General features: G+C 42.0%; 3 protein-coding genes across 3 annotated transcripts in view; all 3 read left to right on the forward strand.

Annotated features, from left to right (window-relative positions):
- The window catches only part of LOC109410169 (metabotropic glutamate receptor 1), a 679,657-nt gene that overhangs the window by 384,784 nt on the left and 267,302 nt on the right, over positions 1-27,571 (forward strand). The gene's annotated exons all lie outside the window — the stretch shown is intronic.
- LOC109427398 (nose resistant to fluoxetine protein 6) lies at positions 1,352-3,722 on the forward strand. The gene is made up of 4 exons (XM_019702942.3): positions 1,352-1,699; positions 1,767-2,082; positions 2,145-2,766; positions 2,824-3,722. The coding sequence occupies exons 1-4, from the start codon at positions 1,423-1,425 to the stop codon at positions 3,589-3,591; spliced, it is 1,983 nt and encodes a 660-aa protein (XP_019558487.2). The 5' UTR covers positions 1,352-1,422; the 3' UTR covers positions 3,592-3,722.
- LOC115256642 (nose resistant to fluoxetine protein 6-like) lies at positions 10,657-14,252 on the forward strand. Its single transcript, XM_029855482.2, has 4 exons — positions 10,657-12,152; positions 12,227-12,542; positions 12,609-13,230; positions 13,288-14,252. The coding sequence occupies exons 1-4, from the start codon at positions 11,879-11,881 to the stop codon at positions 14,053-14,055; spliced, it is 1,980 nt and encodes a 659-aa protein (XP_029711342.1). The 5' UTR covers positions 10,657-11,878; the 3' UTR covers positions 14,056-14,252.

Consider the following 27,571-nt stretch of genomic DNA (forward strand, 5'->3'; position numbering starts at 1 on the left):
TTCTGAAGAGGCCCAGCAGAGCCCACTGCTGAACCCCCGCCACGCTTAGGTAAACTCCGCTTGAACTATTCGTGAGCAGTGCACATGATGCTCGGCCACCTTGCGATGCCAAAGGTGGTGAGTTCTCACTAGCGTAAGCCCGTCCGTCTACCTTTGATCATCACTACTTAGTGGTAGATAATAGAATTCGAGCAATCCAAGAACGTACCGACAGTGTCGGTCCGACACCCTTCTTAACTCCAGAAGAGCGGCAGTCAAATGTGATTCGATTCCTTATCAAATGTGGATCTCTACCATGAACATTGTGCAATGTTTCGCGATTCGCTCCATGCTCGATTCGAATTCGACCTGCAGAAAATTGACGTATGTTCGAGCGACGCGTGCCTTGGATGATCCTGACGATACAATAAGCTATTTTAGACTACACCTAAAGATATATTCAACCTTATCTGTTCCTATAAAAAATAGTCAAGAATTCAAAAGGGGAAACACATTCATTCAAAGTCCACGGACAATGCTTCCCACTAGACGGCATCACAGGAAATACTGAATTACTCAAAAATATGCTAGATATCTTATCGCCATTTCCCATTTACTACTAATCGTGCGATAAACAAATCTTAACTGATTGCTAAGCATAATCCACAGCACCGTACTCCGAGGGGATTCCTCTTCACGTAGACATTGAGTGCGTTGAATGAAGTTATTCATATGCACCACAATGCTAATCCTGGCGTCTTATCTACGATTGACGTATTTGCTACGAAAGATAAGTTCATTCATGAAGCGTCGGCTGAACATTGGGACTTTGACTGAACATTTAGGTCCCCACCAATAGTTAGGCTTGTGAATAAGGCTTATGATCGCCAATCCGGAGATTCGCGTTCCGGTCAGTTCGATTCCCGCTCCGTTCGGGAACTTTTCTCGACTTTCCAGAGTATAGTGTATCATGTGTATATATAAATTCATGAAATGGCAGGCAAGAGAGCCCTTTAACTAGTAACTGTGGAAGAGCTCAAAGAACACCTAGTTGAAGAGACGCAGGCCAAGTTCCAGTGAGAACGTAGAGCTCTAAAGAAGAGGTTTTAAGCCTCTCAGTACACCATCTCTGTGCCTATATTTCGTTACGTACTCATTGATTGATTATAATTATCGTTTTGGTAGAAACCGGTTCGAGGATTCGTAATCAGCTCTGCGGTTAAATTTTATTGAACTGACTGTAAACGTTCGCATCCTTCTCAGGGAGTGGTAGGAAATTCGTAGGCCTACACTATCTTATCAATCTCCTATTTCGACTATTGGCCCCCTTAAATTCACACAACAATTGGGTCCATGAATCATTAGTGTTTTAGGTGCCGAGGCGTTGAGTTGACCGGAAACGCTGCTTCCGGTTGAAACTCGCAGTGAGACAAGGCCGAGAGAATGTGGTCAACTTGGCTTCTTCCGTTGACCCTACTGAGCAGTGGTACAGTTCCGGTAGAAAAGGTTGAACACCAGCAGACGAACGGTAGCCGCAACGCGTTGCGAAACGTGGACATCATCAGCGTCGAGGAAATTCTGCTGTTGAATCGGCATTTCGTGGACTATCTAGCAGCGATAAACGACCAAACTCTTCAGGATGCTAGCGATCGTCAATGTGCGATCACCTTGCAACAGTTGGCCGTGGCTTATCTGGAACGTGAGAGAATAGGGTTGGAGTGTGAGTGTGCTGTGAACAGTCCGGTTGTGAAAAGTCTTACCTATCTATGATTATCATGTATTGACAGGGTTCGATTCCTGGGGAAAGGTTCCGTCAGGGTTGTACCATGAGAATGGAAACGCACTGGGAAACGTTGATCAGTGCCGAGGGATCGAGCCAATCCGGATGCAGCATTGCACATTCATCGGATTGTTTCCAAGTGAGATAGGACTGCTGTTTTCAGGTTTGTGTGTTCCACATTCCTGTAGTCCGGACTTTGTACAGCAACTGTACGGAGATTACTTGAACAGCCAAGGAGGTATGGTGGTACCGGTGTTCGAGCAGGAGTCGCTCTGTATTAGGGATGAGGAAGTGCGGTACGATGGAGCCATGATTACAGCCATGTAAGTTTGTAATTGTGCAACATAAACTAATTCAGTCAAGAGTCAGTGAATCTTCTTTTTAGTGTCATCAGCTCTATCATCGGCCTGTGTGTTCTGAGCAGTACTATGTACGAATTAATCATACTAGGAATGAAGCGCGAGATCAACCCATTGTACAGCTCCTTCTCATTGCTGGGAAACGTGCGGAGCATTCTACACCTGGTGCCACGCGTCAAAAATACACAACAGAAATCCAGCATGGTCGAGTGTGCCCACGGCATCCGATCACTGTCCATGATCTGGATCATAGTACTCCACGTACACGACATGGCGAACACAAAGCCCTGGGAGAACGATCCAGCGCGGGTGGAATATCTCAGAGGTTTCTGGGCTTCCTTACTGCATTACAGTGGTATGTTGGCCGTGGACACGTTCCTCGTGCTCAGCGGAATGCTTGTGGCGATGAGCATGCTAAGGGAGCTCGATAAAAAGGGCAAAATCAACCCGTTGATGCTGTATTTGCATCGTTACATCCGTATCACGGCTCCGTTAGCTCCACTTATACTGTTCGTAGTTTCTTTTGCGGTTTACATGGGAGAAGGCGTGTTCTGGAAGGTGAACTTCGATTTTCTGAAGTCAGGCTGCTTGGACAATTGGTGGGCTGCTCTCCTACACATTCAGAACTACGTAGATCCCCAGAACATGGTAAGAAACAGCCGAGTACCTTTGATTCCGGTTCTCAAATCATTCTCTTAATTCCAGTGCTTGCCATGGACGTGGTACCTCTCCGTGGATATGCAGCTGTACATCATCGCACCGGCCCTAATCTACCCACTGTGGCGATACGGGAAGCGAGTACTGTTGGTTATCGGCGGGCTTGCCGTACTATCGATGGTATGCGTACTGACCACCTTCCTCGTCAACGAATTCCGGATGAATTTTTTCGTCCCGGACATAGATAATCGAAAGCATGCGCTAACCTACTACGCAACGCACGCCCGAATGGCCGTTTGGCTATGGGGACTTGGCTTCGGATACATTCTTCACAAGACCAGGGAGACCGGTGTGAATCTGCCCAAACGATACTGGATCGTCGGATGGGTCGCCTGCTTCACTCTGCTCGGATTGATCATCTTCTCCAACTACCAAATCCACACCACAAATGTCGATGACTTTTCGCATGTGATCGACGCTTTCTACGAACCGCTTTCCCGATCCGTATTCGCTGTGTGCGTGATGTGGATAATCCTGGCCTGCGTAAACGGCAAAGGCGGTCTGCTGGATGAGTTTTTGGGAGCTTCTATGTGGCAGCCGCTATCGCGGTTATCGTTCACCATGTATCTGCTACACGTTTTACTGCTGGTGATGGCTTCGATAGCACCGTCCAAAACGAGCGCCTATTTCAGTGTAATCGATATGTTCTACCGGATATGGGGAGCCATTGGATTGACGACCAGTGTAACGCTGCTGTGGAGTGCTATCTTTGAAGTTCCGTTCGGAACGCTCGATAGGTTACTGTTGCGGAGCTGAGCGTCGTCAGCAGATGTACGACCGGAATGTGATATTCAGATTGTTGATAATTCTCAAATACAGGACAAATGCTCTTAGCCTTTCAAACTCATAAAGCATTGTCCATTAAGAATCCATACGCTTACCTTACCTTACCGATCAGGCTGAGGACGGGGTGGCCTCTGCTGTACATAGTAGCCGTCTCCATTCCACTCGGTCCATGGCTGTTTGTCTCCAGTTCCGCACTCTGCGTAGGGTCCGCAGATCGACCTCCACTTGGTCAACCGACCTAGCTCGCTGCCCTCCACGTCTTCTTGTACCGGTCGGATGACTCTCGAGAACCATTTTAGTCGGGTTGCTATCCAACATCCTGATGACGTGACCCGCCCACCGTAGCCTCCCGATTTTCGCGGTATGGACGATGGTTGGTTCTCTCAGCAGCTGCTGCAGCTCGTGGTTCATTCGCCTTCTCCAAGTCCCGTCTTCCATCTGCACTCCGCCGTAGATGGTACGCAACACCTTTCGCTCGAAAACTCCAAGGGCGCGTTTGTCCTCTGCACGTAGGGTCCATGTTTCGTGCCCATAGAGAACGACCGGTCTTATCAGCGTTTTGTAGATAGTTAACTTCTTGTTACGGCGAACTTTATTCGATCGTAGAGTTCTGCGGAGTCCAAAGTAAGCACGATTTCCTGCCACAATGCGCCTCTGAATTTCTCTGCTGGTGTCGTTGTCGGTGGTCACCAGTGAGCCCAAGTACACGAATTCTTCAACCGCCTCGATTTCATCACCGTCGATATAAATTCGGGGCGGCGGGCGCGGTGATCCCTCTCTGGAGCCCTTTGCCATCATGTACTTTGTCTTTGACACATTAATGACTAATCCGATTCGTCTGGCTTCACTCTTTAGTTGGATGTACGTTTCCGCCATCATCTCAAATTTACGAGCAATAATATCAATATCATCAGCGAAACCAAGCAGCTGAACGGACTTCGTGAAAATCGTACCACTCGTGTTAATCCCCGCTCTCCTTATTACACCCTCTAATGCCGTAACCCTCTGCGACATTCGAAGGGACTCGAGAGTGTCCCTGATACTCGAACTACGCACATCACTCGATCCATCGTCGCCTTGATCAATCGTATCAGTCTATCCGGGAATCCGTATTTGTGCATAATCTGCCATAGCTGTTCTAATTGATCATGCTTATTGTTATTATAGTCATAATTACATAAGATAAACTTATGAAAAAAGCAGAAAACACGTAAAATGATGCAGACTCCAAGACCTTCCCAGGTTTTGCAGACCAGATCTCACTGGGTTGCAAGCAACCACTATTTAGAAATCTTTGCCTGCGCGTGTATAAAGCACCACAACTGCAAAGCAGATGTTCCGTATTACAGAAACGACAGATATCACTCTGAATATGGCCAATATTTTTCAAGTGATTCCTGCTCGGGCAGTGTCTAGTTACTAGGCCAGTGTATGTACATAGAGCTCTCTTGTTGAGCTCTAAGAGCTTTTTGGTTTTATAAGCATTTGGTGTTATAAATCGTTTTGACTGATTGCAATTTTTGACATCCATCCAATTGGATATCATCCTCTGCTCAGCCCAGCGTTTCAGGTCCATTTTAATTGTACAGTTTGATATACCACAGAATGGTTCTGAGCCAGCAAACTGTAAATTGGAACCACTTTTAGCAAGCTCGTCTGCCATTTCATTCCTTTCAATGCCACAGTGACCTGGAACGCAGTATAAGTTTACTGAATTCCCTTGGCACAGCCTGCGCAGTGAAAGAATGCATTCCCAGACAAGCTTTGAAGTACATTTGTAAGCGCACAATCAAGCGCACAATGCTTTTAGTGCAGCTTGACTATCTGAGAAAATGCAAATATTTGCATATCTGTATTTTCTCTCAAGGCAGATATTTGCGCATTTCAAAATAGCAAGAATCTCTGCTTGAAACACCGTAGGATAGTGTCCCATCGCCACTGAAATTTGTATTCCAGGGCCGTAGATTCTTGCTCCCGTTTTTATTCCAACTTTTGAGCCATCTGTATAGAATTTGTAAAGACAATTCACACCGTCTTCAGCCAGAGGCTGCACAGACTGAACACATTACTTACACTAGACAACGGACAACACACAGAACACTCAGTGGCCCAGTGATGAATTTTTCGTTTGACGAAAAGTTCCCACCGACTGGAGCGGGAATCGAACCCACACTCCGAGGCTTACGATACGCCTAGACGACTGCCGCCGCTAACCGCACGGGTACGAAGCCCACCAATTTGATTGACCCTTGACGAACAGTGGGACCTCCGACTTCCCAATCTGCACGAGTTGTTTCGTGCAACTTGTAAGGAACATCATGGTTCTCCACTGGTTTCATCCAGTCTTTAATCATTTTCATTACTGGCCTATTTTGAAAGTATTGTGAAATGCTCAGGTGACCTACAAGATCACCTGGCATAAACTTTTCAACTCGTTCAAGTCTCAGCAATTCCTTTTCTGCTTCTAATTGCACGTACTCGTGCAAAGGTAGCAGATTGAGAATCGCATCTAAAGCTTTTGATGGAGTGCTTCGCATCGCTCCTGTAACAGCAATGGACGCAAGACGTTGAATTTTAGCAAGCTTTGATTGTGTGGTAGCCTCTCTTGTTTTTGGCCACCAGACAAACGAAGCATACGTCACTTTTGGGCGGATTATGGCAGTATAAATCCACATTATCATTTTTGGTTTCAAGCCCCACTTCCTGCCAATAGTTTTGGAGCAGGGGAATATTTTACGCTGCGTTGTTGAGGGAACCTTTGGCAATAGTGTTACTTTATAAACAAACATTTAGAATGCATCTACGCTAAAAATAAGCCTAATCATTTTTTGCGCCGGAATCTATAAATCTTCGCAACAGGCAATAATCGTTATGTATTATTTAATCTTCATCCAGCCAACGCACATTTGTCACCTTCGAAAAAGCACAAAAATGGTCATAGCTTATTTGTTTTTCGATGGATTTTGATGAAATTTTCACAACTTCCCGAAAAACTCTTCTAGTTTAGCATTCCGGTGACATAGCTGCCTGGTCCACATGGTTCCGGAGTCATTCAGGATTGTCTTGGGGTACCAACATTGGCCACATATTTTGTACAACGTATACCTCAAGAAGTATACTGTCTTCGGCGAATTTATTCAGCAACTTAAGAACTAACTAGCAACGGCGACTTGATAAGATAGAATGATGCTGTCTTCGGCAAAGTTCTTCAGCGAGCTCAGAACTATTCTCTCAATGAGCAACAACATGAACTATTTATTCTTATAAGTGACACACCAGCTGGTAATTTGGTCTAGTAATGTTTTTGTTCATTCGACCTTTTGTCCCTTCGACCTTTTGTCCCATTCGACCTTTTGTCCCATTCGACCTTTTGTCCCATTCGACCTTTTGTCCCATTCGACCTTTTGTCCCATTCGACCTTTTGTCCATTCGACCTTTTGACCATTCGACCTTTTGTCCTTCGACCTTTTGTCCTTCGACCATTTGTCCTTCGACCTTCTGTCCTAACCAGGTGGAGCGTGATGGGGCGAGTGTTGGGCGTGACCGACGTTGGAGAGCTGCACGTGTCTTTCACGGGCATCGTAGCATTCATCTTGGTCCCACACGGTCAGAAAATTCACTCATTTTGGAGCTAAAGTTTGACAACTCAAAATTGAGTAAATTTTACTTCCAGCGATAGCGCTGGCCCAAGTGCGAAAATCTCATCAGTTTAAGTTGTATAATATTCTTGCTGATGTGAAGAATATTATACGGCTTAAACTGTCTGGATTTTTGCACTTGGGCCAGCGCTATCGCTGGAAATGCAATTTACTCATTTTTTGAGCTGTTCCAGTTTAGCTCAGTTTTGTGTGAATCTTACTCATTTTAGAGTAACATTTTCTTAGCGTGCACTAAGGCAACGTGAAACATCGTAGAGGAGACGGATTTCGTCGGTGTTTGCGGTTTTCTCGCCTTCGCTTTTTTTTGTCCCGTCTACATGAGCGTTCCATTTCCTTCTCGAGAACCGAATAGCGCTGACGGGCTACGGCTTTGACTCCTCGTGTTTTCGTTCGCTCTATCGCGGCTTTGGCGTTCCGTCGCTCCTCTATCTTCCTCCAGGTATCATCTGTGATCCACTGCTTTCTTCGGGTGGGTAGCTCACCCAAATTATTCTCGCCGGTGGCGATGAAGGCGTTCTTGATGGCGCTCCATTGATCTTCTACGCTTCCACCTGCTGGAATATCCGCAGCACGGATCACTAGCTCCTCGAGGAAGGACCATTTCACCGCAGCGTTTTCCAGTCGGCGTGTGTTGAACCGGCGCCCGATTTTCTCCTCCTGTCGCTGGATCCAGACCATGCGCAGTCGGATCTCGCCGATTAGGAGATGCTGGTCGGACGCTACGTTTGTTCCGCACATCAAGAAGGCTCCGTCTTTATTTTCGGCTGATGCAGATGTGGTCGATTTGATTTTCCGTGACGCCATCACGGGAAACCCATGTCACTTTGTGCACTGGTCGATGAGGAAAGAGCGATCCCCCAATCACTAGGTCAATGTTGCCACAAATCTCTGCAAACAGCTCTCCGGTTTCACTCATTTCTCCGAGACCATGGCGTCCCATGACGTGCTCATAGCCCGAGTTGTCGGAACCAACCTTCGCGTTGAAGTCGCCCATGAGGATATTAATATCACCTTTCGGAATCTTGTTCACGACAGCATTCATTTGGCAGTTCTCTTTGTCATGCAATTCGGTAGCATCGGTTGGCGCGTAACATTGGATTAGGGAACATTCATAAAATACGTCCAATATTTGAGGGAGAGAGAGGGTCTAGGAAAGTGCGACAGTACGTGTATTAGGTATAGGTGAATAGCGTGACAGAGGGGGGAGGGGGTCAAGAAATCCGGAAAAACGATGGACGTAATAAATAAACCTTCCCTTATGGTAAGGTTTCGAACCGATGTTCTGAATCTGTCTACAATTATCCTCTCATTAAGGACAAGGTATTTGAAGTACATTGCTCAAAATTTCTAGAGCACCGTTTTTTTAAACCGTTGAACGGATTTGGATTAAAATGCATCATGCTGTTGACAACCACTCTCTAGAAATTTTGAGCTATGTACTCCAAATCAGGGAATCAAAATTCAACCATTGCGCAACAATAACGACAATGTCGCAACCTGAATTTGTTGCGACATTCTACCCAATGCGACATATGATTGTCCCAACTTGAACAGAATAGGACAAAGATCGTGCACCACGAATTAAGAGATTTTTAAGCCTTGCATTGTGATTTTCGAGCGGTAACTTCGAGTCGGTAAACACTGCAACGCTGCTGAAGATGTATCATCAAAAAGGTTCGATTTTGGGTTAGTAATAATGGATTATTCACGAGTTGAAAAGTACGCAACAAATTCAGCTTCCGTTTTGTCTCTCTCTCTTCTTGGCGTAACGTCCTCATTGGGACAAAGCCTGCTTCTCAGCTTAGTGTTCTACGAGCACTTCCACAGTTTTTAACTGAGAGCTTCCTCTGCCAATGACCATTTTGCATGCGTATATCGTGTGGCAGGCACGAAGATACTCTATGCCCAAGGAAGTCAAGGAAATTTCCTTTACGAAAAGATCCTGGACCGACTGGGAATCGAACCCGTCACCCTCAGCATGGTCATGCTGAATACCCGTGCGTTTACCGCCTCGGCTATATGGGCCTTCCGTTTTGTCTGCAACAAAAAAAATCGAGATCATGTCTTTATCTGTTACCAGTTGAGATAAAGAGTAATCGCCGCGTCTCTTTTGTTGCTTGTTTTATGCCTCTTTTTTTTTTTTTTGTTCTTTCGTCAGGCTAAGACCATGGGTTGGTCCATCTTGCCTTATGCCTCTTTTGTCTGACAATTCTCTTCACTGCTCCAAATACCTTGTCCTTAATACCCGAGTAGAGGAAAAAATCTCAATAATAGCATATCTTGATATGGAGATCAAAAAGTGATATGGGTTTGATTGACATAAGAGATAAAAGATCTAAAAATAAAATCAAAAATTTACTCCTGGAACATCATTATAATATCATATTTAGATTTTGTAAGATCTAACCAATAGCAGCGAGCTATTCTTTTGATCTTAAAATACCAAATTTTGATATTGTTCAGATGTTCCAGGAACGTTTTTCAGATATTATTTTCAGATCTTTTATCTCTTATATCAATCAAACCAATATCACGGTTTGATCGTCAGTATTTCACCTCTACCCGGGTAGGCTCCCATTTCATGAGCGCAGCGTGGGCGTGAGCGTTGAGCAGGAAACCAACTCCACGGTGGCGAGGAGCGTGTTCACCTCGTAGGCCAGAGTATAGCAGAATTTGACCCGACGCCAATCTGTGTTCTCCAAAGTTCGGTCAACGGACTTCGCTCAGTCCTGGGATCTCAAACTTCATACGGCATGCCTCATTGGCTAGTTGTACCAGTTTACTATGCTGGGCTAGGGTTAATACATTCAAGTTCCAATTCTTATCCGTTGTTTCGCGCTAAAAGTCGTTGCCGTTGAATCAGTTCGTAATCTTTCATTTTCGGCTTCTGTAACGTTTTTTTTGGGTTTCGGAAACAGTTGGTTGTTGGCCTAAGGTCCCCTATCCACCGTGGTGGGGCTGCCACCTTACTTGGTATAGCTTCCAGTGCAGGAGCATTTCATAGTCAGCCGCTGGATGCCAGAACAGACACTCTTTGAGCCGCACCTCCTTGGTGAACAGACGCTCGAGACGTACCTCTTCAATCTAGCTGAAGTCAGAAGGACAACAGTGCCCAGGGTGCACTACCAGCTAATCACATAACTCTCTTGTCATCGCTTGACTCGGGAAGCATGAGGTAGGAACTTGTGAGGACCAGAGCTATGAGCCAATAAAAAAATGTGTTATATCTGGCGTTCGATTTGAATAGGTCGAATCTTCATAGGAATCACAGCAAACATACGACCTATTCAAATCGAACGCCAGATATAATTACTGAATATGATGCGCTGCGCAGTTCGCGGTTTGCATATTTGTAGGCGTGTATGAAAGATTGAGTTTGCTGTGTCGTTGAAAAGAAGGGGCATGGCGTTTTCAACTCATTTTTAGTTGTAGCGATGGCTATGAACTTATATAGAGTTGTTTGTATAGAGAAGACGAAGCAAGTGGATAGAATGATACCAAGTAAGAGGAAAGGAATAATACTGGAGTTGAAACCAGGACCTTCTGCCTGCGAATCAGAACCGGAAGCTTTATCCACCAACAAACCCGTCCGTTTACCTTTGACTCTCACTAGCGATAGATAACAGAAGTCGTGAAATCCAAAAATGTACCGGTATACTGTTAGACTCTAGAAGAACGGCAGTCAAATGTGATTCGATTCCTTATCAAGTATGGATCCCCACTATGTACAATTTTTCGCGATTCAGACCATGTTCGATGAAGACTTGCAGACACTTGACGTATGCGTATCAGAGCGACGCGTGCCTTGGATGATCCTGGCGATAGAACAAGCTATTTTCGACTGTATCCAAAGATATCTTTAAGCTTATCTGTTCATAAAAATGTCTATATTTCAAAAGGGGAAACACATTCGATCAAAGTCCGCGGACAATGCTTCCCACTAGACGGCATCACAGGAAGTACTGAATCACTTAAAAATATGCTAGATATCTTATCGCCATTTCTCATTTACTAATCGTGCGATAAACAAATCTTAATTGATTGCTAAACATAATCCACAGCACCGTGCACAGTGGATTCATCTTCACCTAGTCGTTGAGTGCGTTGGATAAAGTTAGTCATATGCACCTCAATGCTAATCCAGGCATTTTATCTGTCCCAACGATAAATATACTACAGAAGATAAGTTCATTCATGAATCGTCTGCTGTTCGCCGAGACTTTGGCTGCAAACTCAGCTCCCATTGGTTTTTGAACCTCTCGGTACACCACCGTATATCTCATTACGTATTCTTTGATTGATTATAATTATCGCGTAGGTCGAAACCGGTTTGGGGGTTCGTAATCCCCTCTGCGGTTAAGTTGTACGGATTGAACTGACTGTTTTGGCTTCCGTAAAGCTTTGCACCTTCCTCCAGGGGGCGATGGAAAACTCACAAGCACACACTATCTTATCAATCTCCCATTTCGACTGCCGGTTTCCATAAATTTATACAACAATTGGGTCCGTGAATCATTAGTGCTCTAGTGACCGTGGTGTTGAGTTGAGCGGAAACGCTGCTTCCGATTGGAACTCGTGGGAAGGACAAGGTCGGCAAAATGTGGTCAACTTGGCTACTTCCATTGACCCTGCTGAGCAGTGGCACAGTTCCGGTAGAAAAGGTTGAACACCAGCAGACGAACGGTAGCCGCCACGGGTTTCGAAACGTGGAGATCAGTGTCGAGGAAATCCTGCTGTTGAACCGGCATTTCGTGGACTATCTGGCGGCGATAGAAGGCCAAACTGTTCAGGGTCCTAGCGATCGACAGTGTGCGATCACCTTGCAGCAGTTGGCCGTGGGTTATCTGGATCGTGACAGGATCGGGTTGGAGTGTGAGTGTGCTGTGAACAGTCAGGTTGTGATGAATGTTACCTAATATGTACTTGTGTTTATCGTGCTTTGACAGGGTTCGATTCCTGGGGAAAGATTCCGTCCGGATTGTACCATGAAAATGGTAACGCACTGGGAAACGTTGATCAGTGCCGTGGGATTGAGCAAATCCGGATGCAGCATTGTACATTCATCGGAGCGTTTCCAAGTGGTATGGCACCGTTGTTTTCGGGATTGTGTGTTCCACATTCCTGTAGTCCGGACTTTGTACAGCAGCTGTATGGAGATTACTTGAACAGCCAAGGAGGCATGGTGGTACCGATGTTCGAGCAGGAGTCGCTGTGTATTAGGGATGAAGAAGTGCGGTACGATGGAGCCATGATTACAGCCATGTAAGTTCGTATTTGTGCAACATAAATAGATTCATTCGACTGACAACTGTAAATCTTTCTTTTTAGTGTCATCAGCTCCATTATAGGCCTGTGTGTTTTGAGCAGCACGCTGTACGAGCTGATCCTACTAGCAATGAAGCGTGAGATCAATCCATTGTACAGTTCATTCTCCTTACTGGGAAACGTGAGAAGCATTCTACACCTGGTGCCACGAGTCAAAAGCGCACAGCAGAAATCCAGTATGATCGAGTGTGCCCACGGCATCCGATCACTGTCCATGATCTGGATCATAGTGCTTCACGTACACGACATGTCGAACACCGTGCCGTGGGAGAACGATCCTGCGCGGGTGGAATATCTCAGAGGTTTCTGGGCTTCCTTGCTGCATTACAGCGGCATGTTGGCCGTGGACACTTTCCTCGTGCTCAGTGGAATGCTGGTGGCGATGAGCATGCTAAGGGAGCTGGACAAAAAGGGCAAGATCAACCCGTTGATGTTGTATCTGCATCGTTACATCCGTATAACGGCTCCGTTAGCTGCACTTATCCTGTTTGTGGTTTCTTTCGCGGTTTACATGGGAGAAGGTGTTTTCTGGAAAGTGAACTTCGATTTTCTGAAGTCAGGCTGCTTGGAGAATAGGTGGGCTGCTCTCCTGCACATTCAGAACTACGTGGACCCTCAGAATATGGTAAGAAACAATCGAGTACCATTGATTTCGTTTCTAAAACCATTCTCTTAATTCCAGTGCTTGCCATGGACGTGGTATCTTTCCGTGGATATGCAGCTGTACATCATCGCACCGACCCTAATCTACCCGCTGTGGCGATACGGGAAGCGAGTACTGTTCGTCATCGGCGGGCTTGCCGTACTATCGATGGCATGCGTACTGACCACCTTCCTCGTCAACGAATTTCGGCTGAGCTTCTTCGCCCCGGTCATAGATATTCGAAGGTATACGCTAACCTACTACGCAACGCACGCCCGAATGGCCGTTTGGCTGTGGGGACTTGGCTTCGGATACATTCTTCACAAGACCAAGGAGACCGGAGTTAATCTGCCCAAACGGTACTGGATTGCCGGATGGGTCGCCTGCTTTACTCTGCTGGGGTTGATCATCTTCTCCAACTACCAGTTCCACACCACAAATGTCGACGATTTTTCGCACGTGATCGACGCTTTCTACGAACCGCTGTCTCGGTCTGTATTCGCAGTCTGTGTAATGTGGATAATCCTGGCCTGTGTGAACGGCAAGGGTGGCTTACTGGATGAGTTCTTGGGAGCTTCCATGTGGCAACCGCTGTCGCGATTATCGTTCACCATGTACCTGCTGCATATTTTGCTGCTGGTGATGGCCTCGGTTGCACCGTCCAAAACTAGCGCTTATTTCAGCGTGATCGATATGTTTTACCGGATATGGGGAGCCATTGGATTGACGACCGGTGTAACGCTGTTGTGGAGTGCTATCTTCGAAGTTCCGTTCGGTACGCTTGATAGGTTACTTTTGCGGAGCTGAGTGTTGTCATTAGTTAAACGGACGGAAAGTGATATTAAACTTTGAATATGTACCAACAGAACAAATGCTCTTAGTTTTTTTAAACTCATAGAGATAATATGATATTTTTTCTGTATCTTACACAATTAACTTGTTGTAATATAATAACACGAGCCCACCAATATGTATGCAGAATTAGACCAAGTAATTAAATTATTCGTAGTAGTTTATAAATACATATATCAAAACAACATACTACAATTATTCGTAGTAGGTAGTTATTAAGAATATTACAGTGAATATGAAAATGTGTGTCCGAACTGATCAACAGTAGCGCGCTTCACGCACAACTTCGGCAAATGCCAGGTCCGTCAGTTCGTAGGAAACCGCCCAATCCGTGATGGGATAGTGAGTGTACAGGTATCTATTGCGAGAAATCCACGGCGTTCAAAATGTTTCAGAAGCGGTACGCTTAAGTCTTGAAAGCAAGCTTAAGAACTTGGTCAAGCAGTGGCGTAGCTAGGAATTTGGGGGCCCGGTGCGGAACAAAATTCGTGGGCCCCCATGAAAATGACAGATGTACATATTTTACAATGATAAATCTCTCGAATGATCGCCTGTTGTATTTTGAGCAAAACGATGAAAAAATCCAATGAAATCCATCAATGAACGTATGATTTTTTCTAAGAATTATGTCGATTTTTTTTAACAAATTATTTGGGAATTGCACCAAGTAATCCTTAAGGAATTCAAAGATCAATTCAAAGATTGTTTTACCGTTTTCTTTTAAAAAAATCTCTCTTGAAGAACAATTTGTCTTCAAGAATCTTTCAAGTCGTTAATGCAAGGATGTCATTCAGTATTTCTATAAGCACTCCTTCAGGAATTCTTACAGTATTGTTTCCGAGAATGTTTTCAGAAATACTTCAAAGTACTTCAAAAGATTCTTGTAAAGGCTTCATCGAGTATTTTTCTCGAAACATTTGTTCAGGAAGTCCATCAGGGTTTCTATCAATAATATCCCTGTCCGGGGCGAACTGTCATTTCATCGATTAAATTGTCATTCTATCCACGGAAATTAAAACTGTTTAGTTAATTTAACCGGTAACACAAAGGAATTGGAACGCAATAAAATCACGTTATGCTCAGAACGATTCCAAGGATTCCTTCAGAAATTCCTAAGTTCCTCTAAGAAAATTCTCAGAGGAGCTTCGTAGGAGTTTTGTAGAAATTCTTTTGAAAAATCCTTCTGGAATTCCTCCAACGAATTCTTTGATATCCATCAACTCAAGGACATTTTCCGAAGATTCCTACAGGAATTTTTGCTAACATTTCTCTGGGAACTATTTAAAAAAAAAAAATCTATTGTGATTTTTCATAAGACTCCTTCAAAGTCCTTTCGAGACCTTCTTTTACCAGGTTACACAAGTTTACAAAATAAAACGAAAGTCGTGAACTTCTGTCAACGACCAAAATTTTTGAAGCACAATTTAGTGCTGATTCCGAAACCGACCTTCAAAAAATTTTAAGTAGAACAGTTTTTGAGTTTTAGCTCAATATCGAGTTTTATAACTTTTCAAAATATGTAATTTACTAAAATGCAAATAACTTGCGTTTTGTTCAACCAATTTTAAATCTTTTTTTACCAATTGAAAGCTGAATACAATACCATTCGATCATCTGAATACATGTTTTGCGCCAGATTGATGAAATTCAAGATATTAGCGAGCTTTAGGGACGATCTTCTCAAATTTTAGTCAAATTCCCAAAATTTTTTGAAGAAATGTATTTTTTTCAATAAGAAAAAAACAAATTAAAAATTCTTTCTCGACGTTTAGTTGACATATCATATGTAGGCGATTTACAGTAAAAATTTCAGCTCAATCGAAGAATTGATTACGGAGAATTAGATGTTTGAAGTGAGCGACTTTGCTTAAAAATAGAGCAAAAATCGATTTCAAATCATCAACCTTGTATGGAAAGTCGAAAAAATTTCCGCTCTACTGTATTTTTTTTCATTCGCGTTTTCGAACTCAGGGCATGATTCTACACCAAAAATGATCATCAGCTTACCGAGTTCAAAAATGCTGTAAACTAGTGTTATTAATGATTCCGCTAGAAATTCCTGCGAAAAAATCGTTTAAAAAATTCTCTGAGAATTCCTGGTAGGGTCAACATGCCCTTAATAATCCTACAGTCGCAAATGAATCCTATTCGAAAACAAAACGATTACGAAATCGATGAAAACGTAATTCTTGTTATCATTCGTGCTCACTTCTAAAAAAAATACAAAAAAAAGGAACAAGACAAAAAGCGCTTCATTCCTTTGATTTGAGTAGGATGAAAATTGGAGCATATATGCTTAAATAGTAAAGGAACAGATGCCCTATCTTATCGAATAAAAAAATATTCTCATGTTACTCCAAGGATTCCTCCTAAGACTGTTTTGCTAATTTCTTCAGGAATCGCTTTAAGAATTCCTACGGGATTTTTTCCAAAGATTTCTTAAATATTTTTCCAAAACAAAACTTTCGAAAATTATCAAACAATTCTTTCAGAATCCTTCAAGGATCTTGTTAGAAACTACTGCAAGGGTTTCATCAATCGGATAAAGCTTTCCTTGTTTAATTTATTTAACCATTTCTCCAAGAATTCTACCGAGAATTACTCTTGGGATATTTCCAGTACTCGCTTTTGGAATTCTTCCAAGGTTTTATTCAAAATTTTAAAGAAATTCCTTCAAAGAGGCCTGTGGAAATCCGTCCCAAAGTTTCTTCAGGAATTTTTCTAAAGATGTCTTTAGTAGTTCATCCAATAAATGCTCTTACGATTTCTCCAAAGATTCGTTCAAAATTTATTAAGTATTCTCTTAGAATTTCCTCAATTGATTTCATTCATCCTTACTTAAACTTTCAGGACACGCGCCTGTTCGAGCCTAAAAATGCACTGTGCTTGCGCTGTATACGACGAGCGAGGTTTTTTTTGGCATTGTTGTACTTTTTACAACGGCGCGCGTCCTGAAGGGTTAAACTTATGTCCCCAAGTATTTCACAAATTATTTTTTTTCCAACAAATCTTTCGAGCATTCTTCATGTATTTATATAATTACTTCAGCAAGATTTTTTCGAAGATTATTACACAAATTCCTCCAGAGGATTTGAGTGTTTTCGCTAGAAATGCTTTTGAAAATCCTCTACAAATTTTTTCAAGGATTTAAGAACTCCTCATGAGAAATTTAAAAAACATAAGATTTTGTTTTTCAATAAATAAAAAACAACATTTTTAGAAATTGCTTTGTGATTTTCTTAGGAAATTGTTTGTAAACTTCTCTGGTAATCACCTTATTTTTTTGGAAATTCCTTAGGTTATTCCTTTGCGAATTTCTTCGGCCGTTCCGTTTTAAATTCTTGGATTTTTTTTAACTCGCAAGAGTCTATCTCATAGAACAGACAAAAACCAGCTGCAAAACAGACGTAATTCCGTAAAGAATTATGAATAAAAATCCAGAGGAATTACCAAAGGAAAGGAATTACCGGAGTCAGTCAAACGAATTGACTAAGGAATTTTAAAAGTACCTATCGAATGAATTTCTAAAGGAACTATTGAAATAAAAACAAACGTAAGTTTCAGATATATTAGCAAAGGGACTGCCGGTGTAACTTTCAATGGAATTGCTGAAATCCCGTAGGAGTTTCCTGATAAATTTCCAAAGCAATTGCTTGAAGAATATCGAAACTTCAAAAATAATAACTAAAATCAATTTCGAATATGATGCCAAAAAAAATGCCAAATGAATTAACCAATCAATTTCCATATGAATTGGCGAAGAATTTTCCAAAAGAGTGTTAAAGTTATTCCCAAAGTAATTATCAGATGATTTTTCAAATGAATAGTAAAAAAACAGCAAAAGGTTGGAGACAATTTTTTAAAAGAAGTTTTCGTAGAAATAAAAATTTGAAGTTCGTGAAGTCATTGCTGAAGCATTGCCGAGAGTTCATTAAAAAAGTTTTCAAAGGAATTACCTAACAATTTTTCAAAAGATTTGCCGCAGAAATTTTCAATGATACTTCTAACAGAGATCTTAAAAAAAATTGAGAGTTTTTACCAAAGGGATAGCGCACTCAATTTTCGACACAATAGCTAAAACAGTTTCCAAAATGATAGCCACAGAAATTTTCTAGAAATAATGCAGAATGAAATCAGACAAAAAATCCTTAGGAGGGAATTTCCAAAGGAATTTCCGAAGAAATTTTTTAGAGTATTTGCTGAAGGGATCAAGATATTCCTTAACGAATTGCAGCACGGATTTCCAAAATAATTGGTGAAAAAATCCAAAAGAAATTTCCGAAGAAATACATAAGAAACTCTAATAAAAAAATAAAATAAATTTCCTTCCAGAGTTCTCACAGAAATTCCTCCAGAAAATTCTACTGTGATTCTTTCAATGAATCCTTCAGGTATTCTTACAAGGTTTCCAGGTTTCCATCAGGAACACCAGTTTCGTCTGGATTCCCTTCACGAAACTTTAAAAATGATTATTACGATTTCATGAAGCATTTGTTCCAAGTGAAGAACTCCAAGAACTTTTTCTTGAATATAAGGACTGTATCGGAAATTAACTATAAACGTTCAAAATGCTCTATCTCGAAACATGGTTGGTCTTTTTATTTCAATTCTTTTATGAAATCTTCACAATATAGTTAAGTTTAGAACAGCTTGAAGAAATTTGGAAAATGTTTAATATTATTGAAAATATGGTTCTATGAGTACATCACACAAAATAACAATCTGTACAAAAGGCAATTTTCTACAATCTTTTTAACGTTTCAATAATTTGTAGCGAAAAATATTTGTACGGGGAAAAATCTGGAAAATGATGATTATTACTAGCAGTTATATACATATAACATATCACTCAATACTGACTTCTGAAATTCTTATTTTGGACAGAAAACCCTCCATCATGTAGCAAATGATCTAACCCAAACAAACACCTACTTTTTGGTCGAACTTAGACGCTCTGTTTTAAATATCTTCAGAGGTTATAAAATTCCGTTCTCTGGTAAAACTACCTCTTCAATAAATTTAAATACATGCCCAATTGAAAAAAATGCGAATTTTTAACTTTATGTATTTTTTATTTGCGTAATTGTTCTTTAAAGTCGCTTAAAAAAAGAGTTCCTCGAAAAATGGCCATTTTTTCATTTTTAAGAATTGCGCTAAACCACGGAGGAAATTTTTCTTGATAAAAATATTTTTCCTATATCATGACCATTCTGGAAAAGAATATATTTGCGCAAACATAAGAGAAAAAATTGAATATTTTTCCACAGTTTTTGCCATTTCAAATTTTCAGGGGGTGTCCAAAATTTTAAAAACATATGTGCAATCTTTGAGATAAAAGTCCAAGTTAAACGATGTTTTTTGAAAATCAGAACTACCATTCTTTGTTTTAAAGATTTATATAGTATCTCCAAAAATAAAATTATGTTTTTTCGAATAGATTATTTTTTAGGCAGTAGTGAACGTTTATAGTTAATTTCCGATACAGTCCTTATTTAACGACTTATCTAGGAATTACTTCAAGGACTTCTTTACAAATTTCTCTAAGATTTCCTTCGAAAGTTGCTACAAACTCCTCCACGCGTTTCTGAAGCAATTTCGTCAATTATACAGGGTGTTTAGTTCATGAGTGCAAACTTTTTAAGGGGCGGCGATAAAAGATCAAAACTGGTGAAAAAAATTGTTCTACGCATATGGTCAAATCTCAACCGTTACGTAGTTATTGAACTTTACATTTTTTGACTATTATTGCCTTAAACTGGCTATAACTTGAAAATGGTCAAACTTTTTGCAATTTTTATACTCTTATTCGAAAGATTATTGAATTTTCTATCAAATCACACATCTTTGGATTGATTGGTTTAGTTAAATAACTAAGTTTTCTAGAGCAAATATCTCAAAAGTAGTGTGTTTTAATTTGTGTTTGTCAATTATCTTTGAAAAATGCGTAATAATTTTAAATTCTTTCTTAGGCAAAATTGTTGCCCCTGTTCCACTCTACAATTCATACTTTGACATCAAACTTCTATCTCTAATCGTTTTCTTGCAATTTCGATTAAAAGATCCCATTTAAGATCATAAATGTGCAACTGTCAAGGTAAGCTCTTTTTTGCTCACTGTGCCGCACATTTAAATCAAAATTGCAAGAAAACGATAAGAGCTAGAAGTTTGGTGTCAAAAAACGAACTGTAGAGTAGAACCATAGATTTAGAACAAGGGCCACAACTTTGCCTAAGTAAGAATTAAAAATTATTATGCTTTTTTCAAAGATAATTGACAAAAACAAATTAAAACACACTACTTTCGAGCTATTTGCTCTAGAAAACTTATTTATTTAACTAAACCAATCGATCCAAAGATGTGATTTGATAGAAATTCAATAATCTTTCGAATAAGGGTATACAAATTGAGAAAAGTTTGACAATTTTCAAGTCATAGCCAGTTTAAGGCAATAAAAGTAAAAAAATGTAAAGTTCAATAACTACGTAACGGTTAAGATTTGCCATATGCGTAGAACAATTTTTTTCACCATTTTTAATCCTCTATCGCCCCTTAAAAAGTTTGCACTCACGAACCTAACACCCTGTATGTATGCCCATGAATTCTATAAAAAGTTTTTTTTTTAAGATTGCGAAAAGCAATTTTGGAGAAGAGTCCTTTAGGAATTCTTTTTTTCTTAATCTCCAAGAATTTCTTATTGCAATGCCTCAAACGGTTTTTCTTGAAGTTCTTCAAAGGATTTCTTAAGAATTTGTTCAAGCATTTCTTTAGTTATACCTGCAGGGATTTCGTCAGAATTCCTTCAATAACACAAGTTTACAAAATAAAACAAAAGTCGTGAATTTCTGTCAACGACCAAAGTTTTTGAAGCACAATTTAGTGCTGATTTCGAAACCGACCTTCAAAAAATTTTAAGTAGAACAGTTTTTGAGTTTTAGCTCAATATTGAGTTTTGCAACTTTTCAGAATATGTATGTAATTTACTAAAATTCAAATATATTACATTTTGTTTTGAATGCAATACCATTCGATCATCTGAATACAGGTTTGGCGTCAGATTGATGAAATTTAAGATATTGGCGAGTTTCGATCTTCTCCGATCGAGGGACGATCTTCTTTAATTTTAGCAAAATTCCCAAAATTGTTTGAAGAAATGTATTTTTTTTCAATAAAAAAACAACTTAAAAATTCGCTCTCGACGTTTATGTGGCATATCATATGTAGGCGAATTATAGTAAAATTTTCAGCTCAATCGGAGCATTGATTACGGAGAATGAGATGTTTGAAGTGAGCGACTTTGCTTAAAAATAGAACAACAATCTATTTCAAATCATCAACCTTGTATGGAAAGTCGAAAAAAAATCCGCTCTACTGTAATTTTTTTCTTTCGCGTTTTCGAACTCAGGGCATGATTCAACACCAAAAATGATCATCAGCTTACCGAGTTCAAAAATGCTGTAAACTAGTGTAATTGCTGTAGGAAATCGACCAAAAATTCCTTATGCGATTTTTTAAAGTTCTTTTTCACAATTCGTTCAATAATCCTTTATGGAAGTTCAGTGAAGATTTAATCTTTTCTCCAAGGATTTTTTTTTCAAGCTACAATACATACAAAGATTCGTTCAAGGATTTTTTAAAGTTTTCCTTCAGATAATCCTACAAGTATGAACACATTCGTCCCCAAAGGATTTCTTCAGGAACTCTTCACCTAAATCCTCTATGTACTCATTGTACTTCTAGTATGTACTACTACATAGTACTGTAGTAATCCTTCAAGAATGTCATCAAAGATACCTGCAAACTCACCCCAATGAATTTTTCCGAATACGTCTTGGAATTCATCAAGACAAAGATTCCTTTAAAAATTCCTCCAAAAATTCTTGCAAACATTTCTACAAGAATTCCTTCGGGAATACCTCCACAATTCCTTTAGAAAATCTACCAAGGACCATTCAGGTATGGCTCCAAGCGTGATCTCCGAAATTCATGAAAAATAATTCCCATGAGGAACTCCTACATGATTTGGATAAATATCTAAAGGAATCCTATTAGAAATTCCTTAAGGTTCATCTGAGGGATTCCTTGAAGGACTTCATGACATAATCCTTGTAGGATTTTATGAAGAAATTTGAAGAGGTAGCCCTGAACGAATGTTTGAAGAAATGCCGGAAAAACACTTGAAGGAATTCCTGAAGGATTTCTTGAGAAGTTTCTGTAGGAATGCTTGGAGGAGTTCCTGAAAGAATGCATCATTGTAAGCTTTCCAAAATCAATGCTTAGAGGAATTTCTGAAGTAATCCCTGAAAAAAGTTCTGAGGTTAATCTTAGAGAATTTTTTGTAGAACTCCAGGAGTTAGATAAATCGTAAAAGATATCCCCAGAGACAAGGACCTTAACTGAAGGAATTCCCGCAGAAACCCTTCAAGGAATATGCAGAAAGAAATACTCGATGAAATAGTTGGAATAAGTTGATTGCATTTTTATACGAAAGTAAAACTTATCAACAAACTGTTGTTATTACAGTTTTGACGTGACATGTGTTCAGATCTTAACTTTAATAAATGAGACCCCTGAATTTCAACTGCTACCTTAAGCTAAGTGAACAGCTATGTTTGGTCCTGTAGTTGGGATGATACTTATTATGCCATTTTCATAATGCTCATGAATTTTCCTTCCATATCGGTACTGAATTTCGTAAAATTATATTTTGATTTCTAGCACATTTTTTCTTGTATTTTGGGACCCCTGTAGGTTCAAAGAGCAATCATCGAATTGTTAATGATAGGACTTCAAATAAGTCATCTGTGTGCCCATTCCAAAATTTCACGAAGGGGCCCCTACATACCTATCAGCAGACCTGCAAGTATTGAACTTATACTTGTAGCAAACTTTCGCTATTCAAAGAACTTCATTCAAACTAGTGTAAGAAACCTTCACTGATTTGGAGGCCCCTTGAATTCGGGGGCCCGGTGCGGACCACACCTCCGCACCCCCCCTTGCTACGCCACTGGGTCAAGGCGAAGAAAAGCGGTTACTGGCGTCGGTTGGTCGAGGGTTTGCCACGCGAGACATCGATGAGAACTCTCCGGCACGTCGGGAGAAGAATGCGTAACGCGTCGTCGGTCAACGAGGATCGAGAAAACTTTCCTCGGTGGATCCTCTCTCGATTCCGTACCAGTGCAGTGGAACGAATAATTTGTGATTTTAGGCAGAGGTAAAGGTACGAACGACTGTCTTGCGTTGCTTTCTTCAGAAATTCAGCTTGCCTTTGCGCAAAAGCAGCAAATGGGCTCAGTATTTTTGGATATCAAGGGGGCTTTTGATTCAGTTTGTGTCGATGTTCTTTCCGACAAACTACACGAAAGCCTTTCACCAATTATGAACAACTTTGTGTACAATTTGCTGTTTGAGAAGCAGATGAGTTTTGCTCATGGCAACTTGACAGTTTCACGAATTAGCTACATGGGTCTCCCCCAGGGTTCATGTTTAAGCCCCCTTCTTTACAACTTTTATGTTAGAGACATAGATGATTGTCTCATGGAAAATTGCACGTTAAGACAGCTTGCGGATGACTGTGTCGTTTCTGTAACGGGATCAATAGCAGTTGATCTGCAAGGACCAGTACAGGATACTTTGAACGATTTGTTTACTTGGGCTCTCAAGCTGGGTATCGAATTCTCTCCGGTCCGGAGAAAACTGAGATGCTTGTCTTTTCTAAAAAACACAAACCGGCTAAGTTTCCGCTCAATCTGATGGGTAAGACAATCACTCATAGCATGTCTTCTCAATATCTCGGCGTCTGGTTCGACTCCAAATGCACCTGGGGGAAGCACATTGTGTATCTGATACAGAAATGCCAGAAACGAATCAACTTTATGCGAACTATGAGCCTCTGTACGAATTTGCCCTGTCCTGCTCACGCCCACAGAAAATTTGAAAACAGCGCGCACAGTAAAAGTCAAATGTGACTTTTACTGTGCGCGGTGTTTTCAAATTTTCTGTGGGAGTGAGCAGGACAGGGCAAATTCGTACAGAGGCTCATTACCGGAACATGGTGAGGAGCGCACCCGGAAGATCTGATCAGGATGTACCAAACAAACATTCTGTCGGTTTTAGAATACGGTAGCGCACAGACGTTCAAGTTTGACTCAACAGCTTGTGTAAAAAACATGGCCGCCACAAATTGCCAAGTGGCAATCAGCGAACAGATGGCGTTAGCGACGTTCATATTCAATCGCTGCCTCACGTGCGTTGCGACCAACAACTGTCACCACGGTCGTCTTCCAGCCGGATGACGGGAAAAGACCGCATGTGTTGCACGCTAATAATGTTTCCACATAATTTGTGCAGAGTAAATTACTTTTATTTAATGTCTAAAATCTTTTGCACAAATTAGCGCAGGACTCTTGTAAAATATTTTACACATTATTACTTTTATTTTACATAGATTTGCTTGAATAAAACTGCATTTGGATGAACTTCACTCGCATTGGGAAATCTTTGTGAATGTGACGCAAATGTAGGAATGATTTTGACAGTGTTTGTTTAGATTTTATTTTTCGGTGGGTGGTGAATTTGGTGGTAAGTAAGCAGCTGGAAGCACGTGGTTTCTCAAACTGTCAACTGCACGGCACTGCACTGTGGCAATCGGTTGCCTAGGTGTCGCTAGTGAAAATTTACATAGAAAATTTGAATAAATTTGTTCGAGCTAGAACGTCTGTCTGCGACGGTAGTTTTTGTTTTCAATCCGCGGCGAAAACACACTTGCTGAAGCTTCAACGGGTTCAGTACCGTTGCCTTCGGATCGCATTAGGTAGCATGAGCTCGACTCGCACAATGAGTTTAGAGGTACTTGCTGGTGTACAGCCTCTGACAGACCGCTTTTCGGAGTTGTCGTTGCGGTTCCTCATCCGATGCGAGGTTGTGAATCCATTGGTCATATAAAATTTCGAAAAGCTGCTCGAACAGAACCCTCAAACTCGTTTTATGAGTGTGTACTACTGGTACATGAAGCTGGAGGTAAGCCCATCTTCGGTTAACACCAATCGTGCCAACTTCTCAGACTTCGACAGTTCTTCTGTGGATTTTGATCTGTCCCTGAAGGATGAGGTCCATTGAATACCAGAATCTTTTCGTTCTATCTATATTCCGCAAATAGCCTCTGCCCAGCAACTCCTATCCCTACCTCCTCGTGGTACCAGCCGCGAACTATGAGCAACCTTAGGGAAGATCGGGTAACCAACCCCGGTGGGAACTTTGGTCATAGGCTGACAGGCAAGGGGGGGAGTTTGCTTCTGCAAACCTGAGCGTCTGTTCTCCAGGAGGAGCGGCTCACAATAGCGTCTGATCCCCATGTTAGGGGTGGCTGATCAACGTCCGAGAGCCAGGGAAGGACTCTAAGCTCAACTGTGCACTATGGTCCTCCGGAAAGTAGGAGGTTGGTGTCAGACCTTACGAGCCAGCCGTTAAAACCATTGTAATGGAAAATCAGCAACAGAATAATACGAACCGAGACCAACGGAAATGACCCCAGCGAACAAAAAAGACTTGCGATTGGAAACTCGGTACGTGGAACTGCCGATCTCTCAACTTCTGCTCGAACGCGAGTATGACCGCTGCCCAAGCCACGACGTCAAGATCATCATAGGAGATCTAAACGCTCAGGTAGGCCAGGAGGAGGAATTCAGACCGACGATTGGAAGTTCAGCGCCCACCAGCAGACGAACGAAAACTACGACTCATTGATTTTGCCGCCTCCAAAAATATGGCCATACGTAGCATCTTTTTTCAACACCTTATCGCTACACCTGGAGATCACCACAGCAGACGGAATCTCAAATCGATCACGTTCTGATTGAAGGACGGTACTTCTCCGACATTATCGACGTCAATCGACGTCATTATCGTGGCGCCAACATTGACTCCGACCACTATCTGGTGATGGTAAAACTGCGCCCAAAACTCTCCGTCATCAACAATGTACGGTACCGGCGACCGCCACGGTACAACCTAGAGCGACTGAAACAACCGGATGTCGCCACCGCATACGCGCAGAATCTCGAGGCAGCGTTGCCGGACGAGGGCGAGCTCGATGAGGCCCCTCTAGAGGACTGCTGGAGTACAGTAAAAGCAGCCATCAACGACGCAGCAGAGAGCACCATCGGGTACGTGGAACGGAATCGACGGAACGAATGGTTCGACGAAGAGTGCAGAACGGTTTTGGAGGAGAAGAACGCAGCGAGGGCGGTAATGCTGCAGCAAGGGACTCGACAGAACGTGGAACGTTACAAACAGAAGCAGAAACAGCAGACCCGCCTCTTTCGGGAGAAAAAGCGCCGCCTGGAAGAAGCGGAGTGTGAAGAAATGGAACTGCTATACCGTTCCCAAGAAACACGGAAGTTCTATCAGAAGCTCAACGCATCCCACAACGGCTTCGTGCCGCGAGCCGAAATATGCAGGGATAAAGACGGAGGCCTCTTGACGGACGGACGTGAGGTGATCGAAAGGTGGAAGCAGCACTTCGATCAGCACCTGAACGGCGTGGAGAACGTACGCACGGGAGCCCACGGCAACGGAAGAAACGACGACGCCAGTGCAGCGGAGGACGGAAATGAACCAACTCCCACTCTGAGGGAAGTTAAGGATGCCATTCGCCAGCTCAAAACCAACAAAGCAGCTGGTAAGGATGGTATCGCAGCTGAACTCATCAAGATGGGCCCAGAAAAGTTGGCCACCTGTCTGCATCGGCTGATAGTCAGGATCTGGGAAACCGAACAGCTACCGGAGGAGTGGAAGGAAGGGGTAATCTGCCCCATTCACAAGAAAGGCGACCATTTGGTATGTGAGAACTTCAGGGCGATCACTATTTTGAATGCTGCCTACAAAGTGCTATCCCAGATCATCTTCCGTCGTCTATCACCTAAAACGAATGAGTTCGTGGGAAGTTATCAAGCTGGCTTCATCGACGGCCGGTCGACAACGGACCAGATCTTTACCGTACGGCAAATCCTCCAGAAATGCCGTGAATACCAGGTCCCAACGCATCACCTGTTCATCGACTTCAAAGCGGCATACGACAGTATCGACCGCGCAGAGCCATGGAGAATCATGGATGAAAACGGCTTTCCTGGGAAGCTGACTAGACTGATTAAAGCAATGATGGACGGTGTGCAGAACTGCGTAAGGGTTTCGGGTGAACTATCCAGTTCATTCGAATCTCGCCGGGGACTGCGACAAGGTGACGGATTCTCATGTCTACTCTTCAACATTGCTCTGGAAGGTGTGATGCGACGAGCCGGGCTCAACAGCCGGGGAACGATTTTCACAAAATCCGGTCAATTAGTGTGCTATGCGAACGACATGGACATTATCGCTAGAACATTTGGAACGGTGGCAGAGCTGTACACCTGCCTGAAACACGAAACAGCAAAGGTCGGACTGGTGGTGAATGCCTCAAAAACAAAGTACATGCTGG

The sequence above is a fragment of the Aedes albopictus genome, chromosome 1, assembly GCF_035046485.1.
Source record: "Aedes albopictus strain Foshan chromosome 1, AalbF5, whole genome shotgun sequence".
NCBI lineage: Eukaryota > Metazoa > Arthropoda > Insecta > Diptera > Culicidae > Aedes > Aedes albopictus.

Bases quoted from the DNA above. Each gene is read 5' to 3' on its own strand.
- LOC109427398 (XM_019702942.3), top strand. From the start codon at position 1,423: ATGTGGTCAACTTGGCTTCTTCCGTTGACCCTACTGAGCAGTGGTACA. The intron at 2,083-2,144 runs GTAAGTTTGTAA...TCTTCTTTTTAG, and splicing joins GGAGCCATGATTACAGCCAT to TGTCATCAGCTCTATCATCG. The intron at 2,767-2,823 runs GTAAGAAACAGC...TCTTAATTCCAG, and splicing joins ACGTAGATCCCCAGAACATG to TGCTTGCCATGGACGTGGTA.
- LOC115256642 (XM_029855482.2), top strand. From the start codon at position 11,879: ATGTGGTCAACTTGGCTACTTCCATTGACCCTGCTGAGCAGTGGCACA. The intron at 12,543-12,608 runs GTAAGTTCGTAT...CTTTCTTTTTAG, and splicing joins GGAGCCATGATTACAGCCAT to TGTCATCAGCTCCATTATAG. The intron at 13,231-13,287 runs GTAAGAAACAAT...TCTTAATTCCAG, and splicing joins ACGTGGACCCTCAGAATATG to TGCTTGCCATGGACGTGGTA.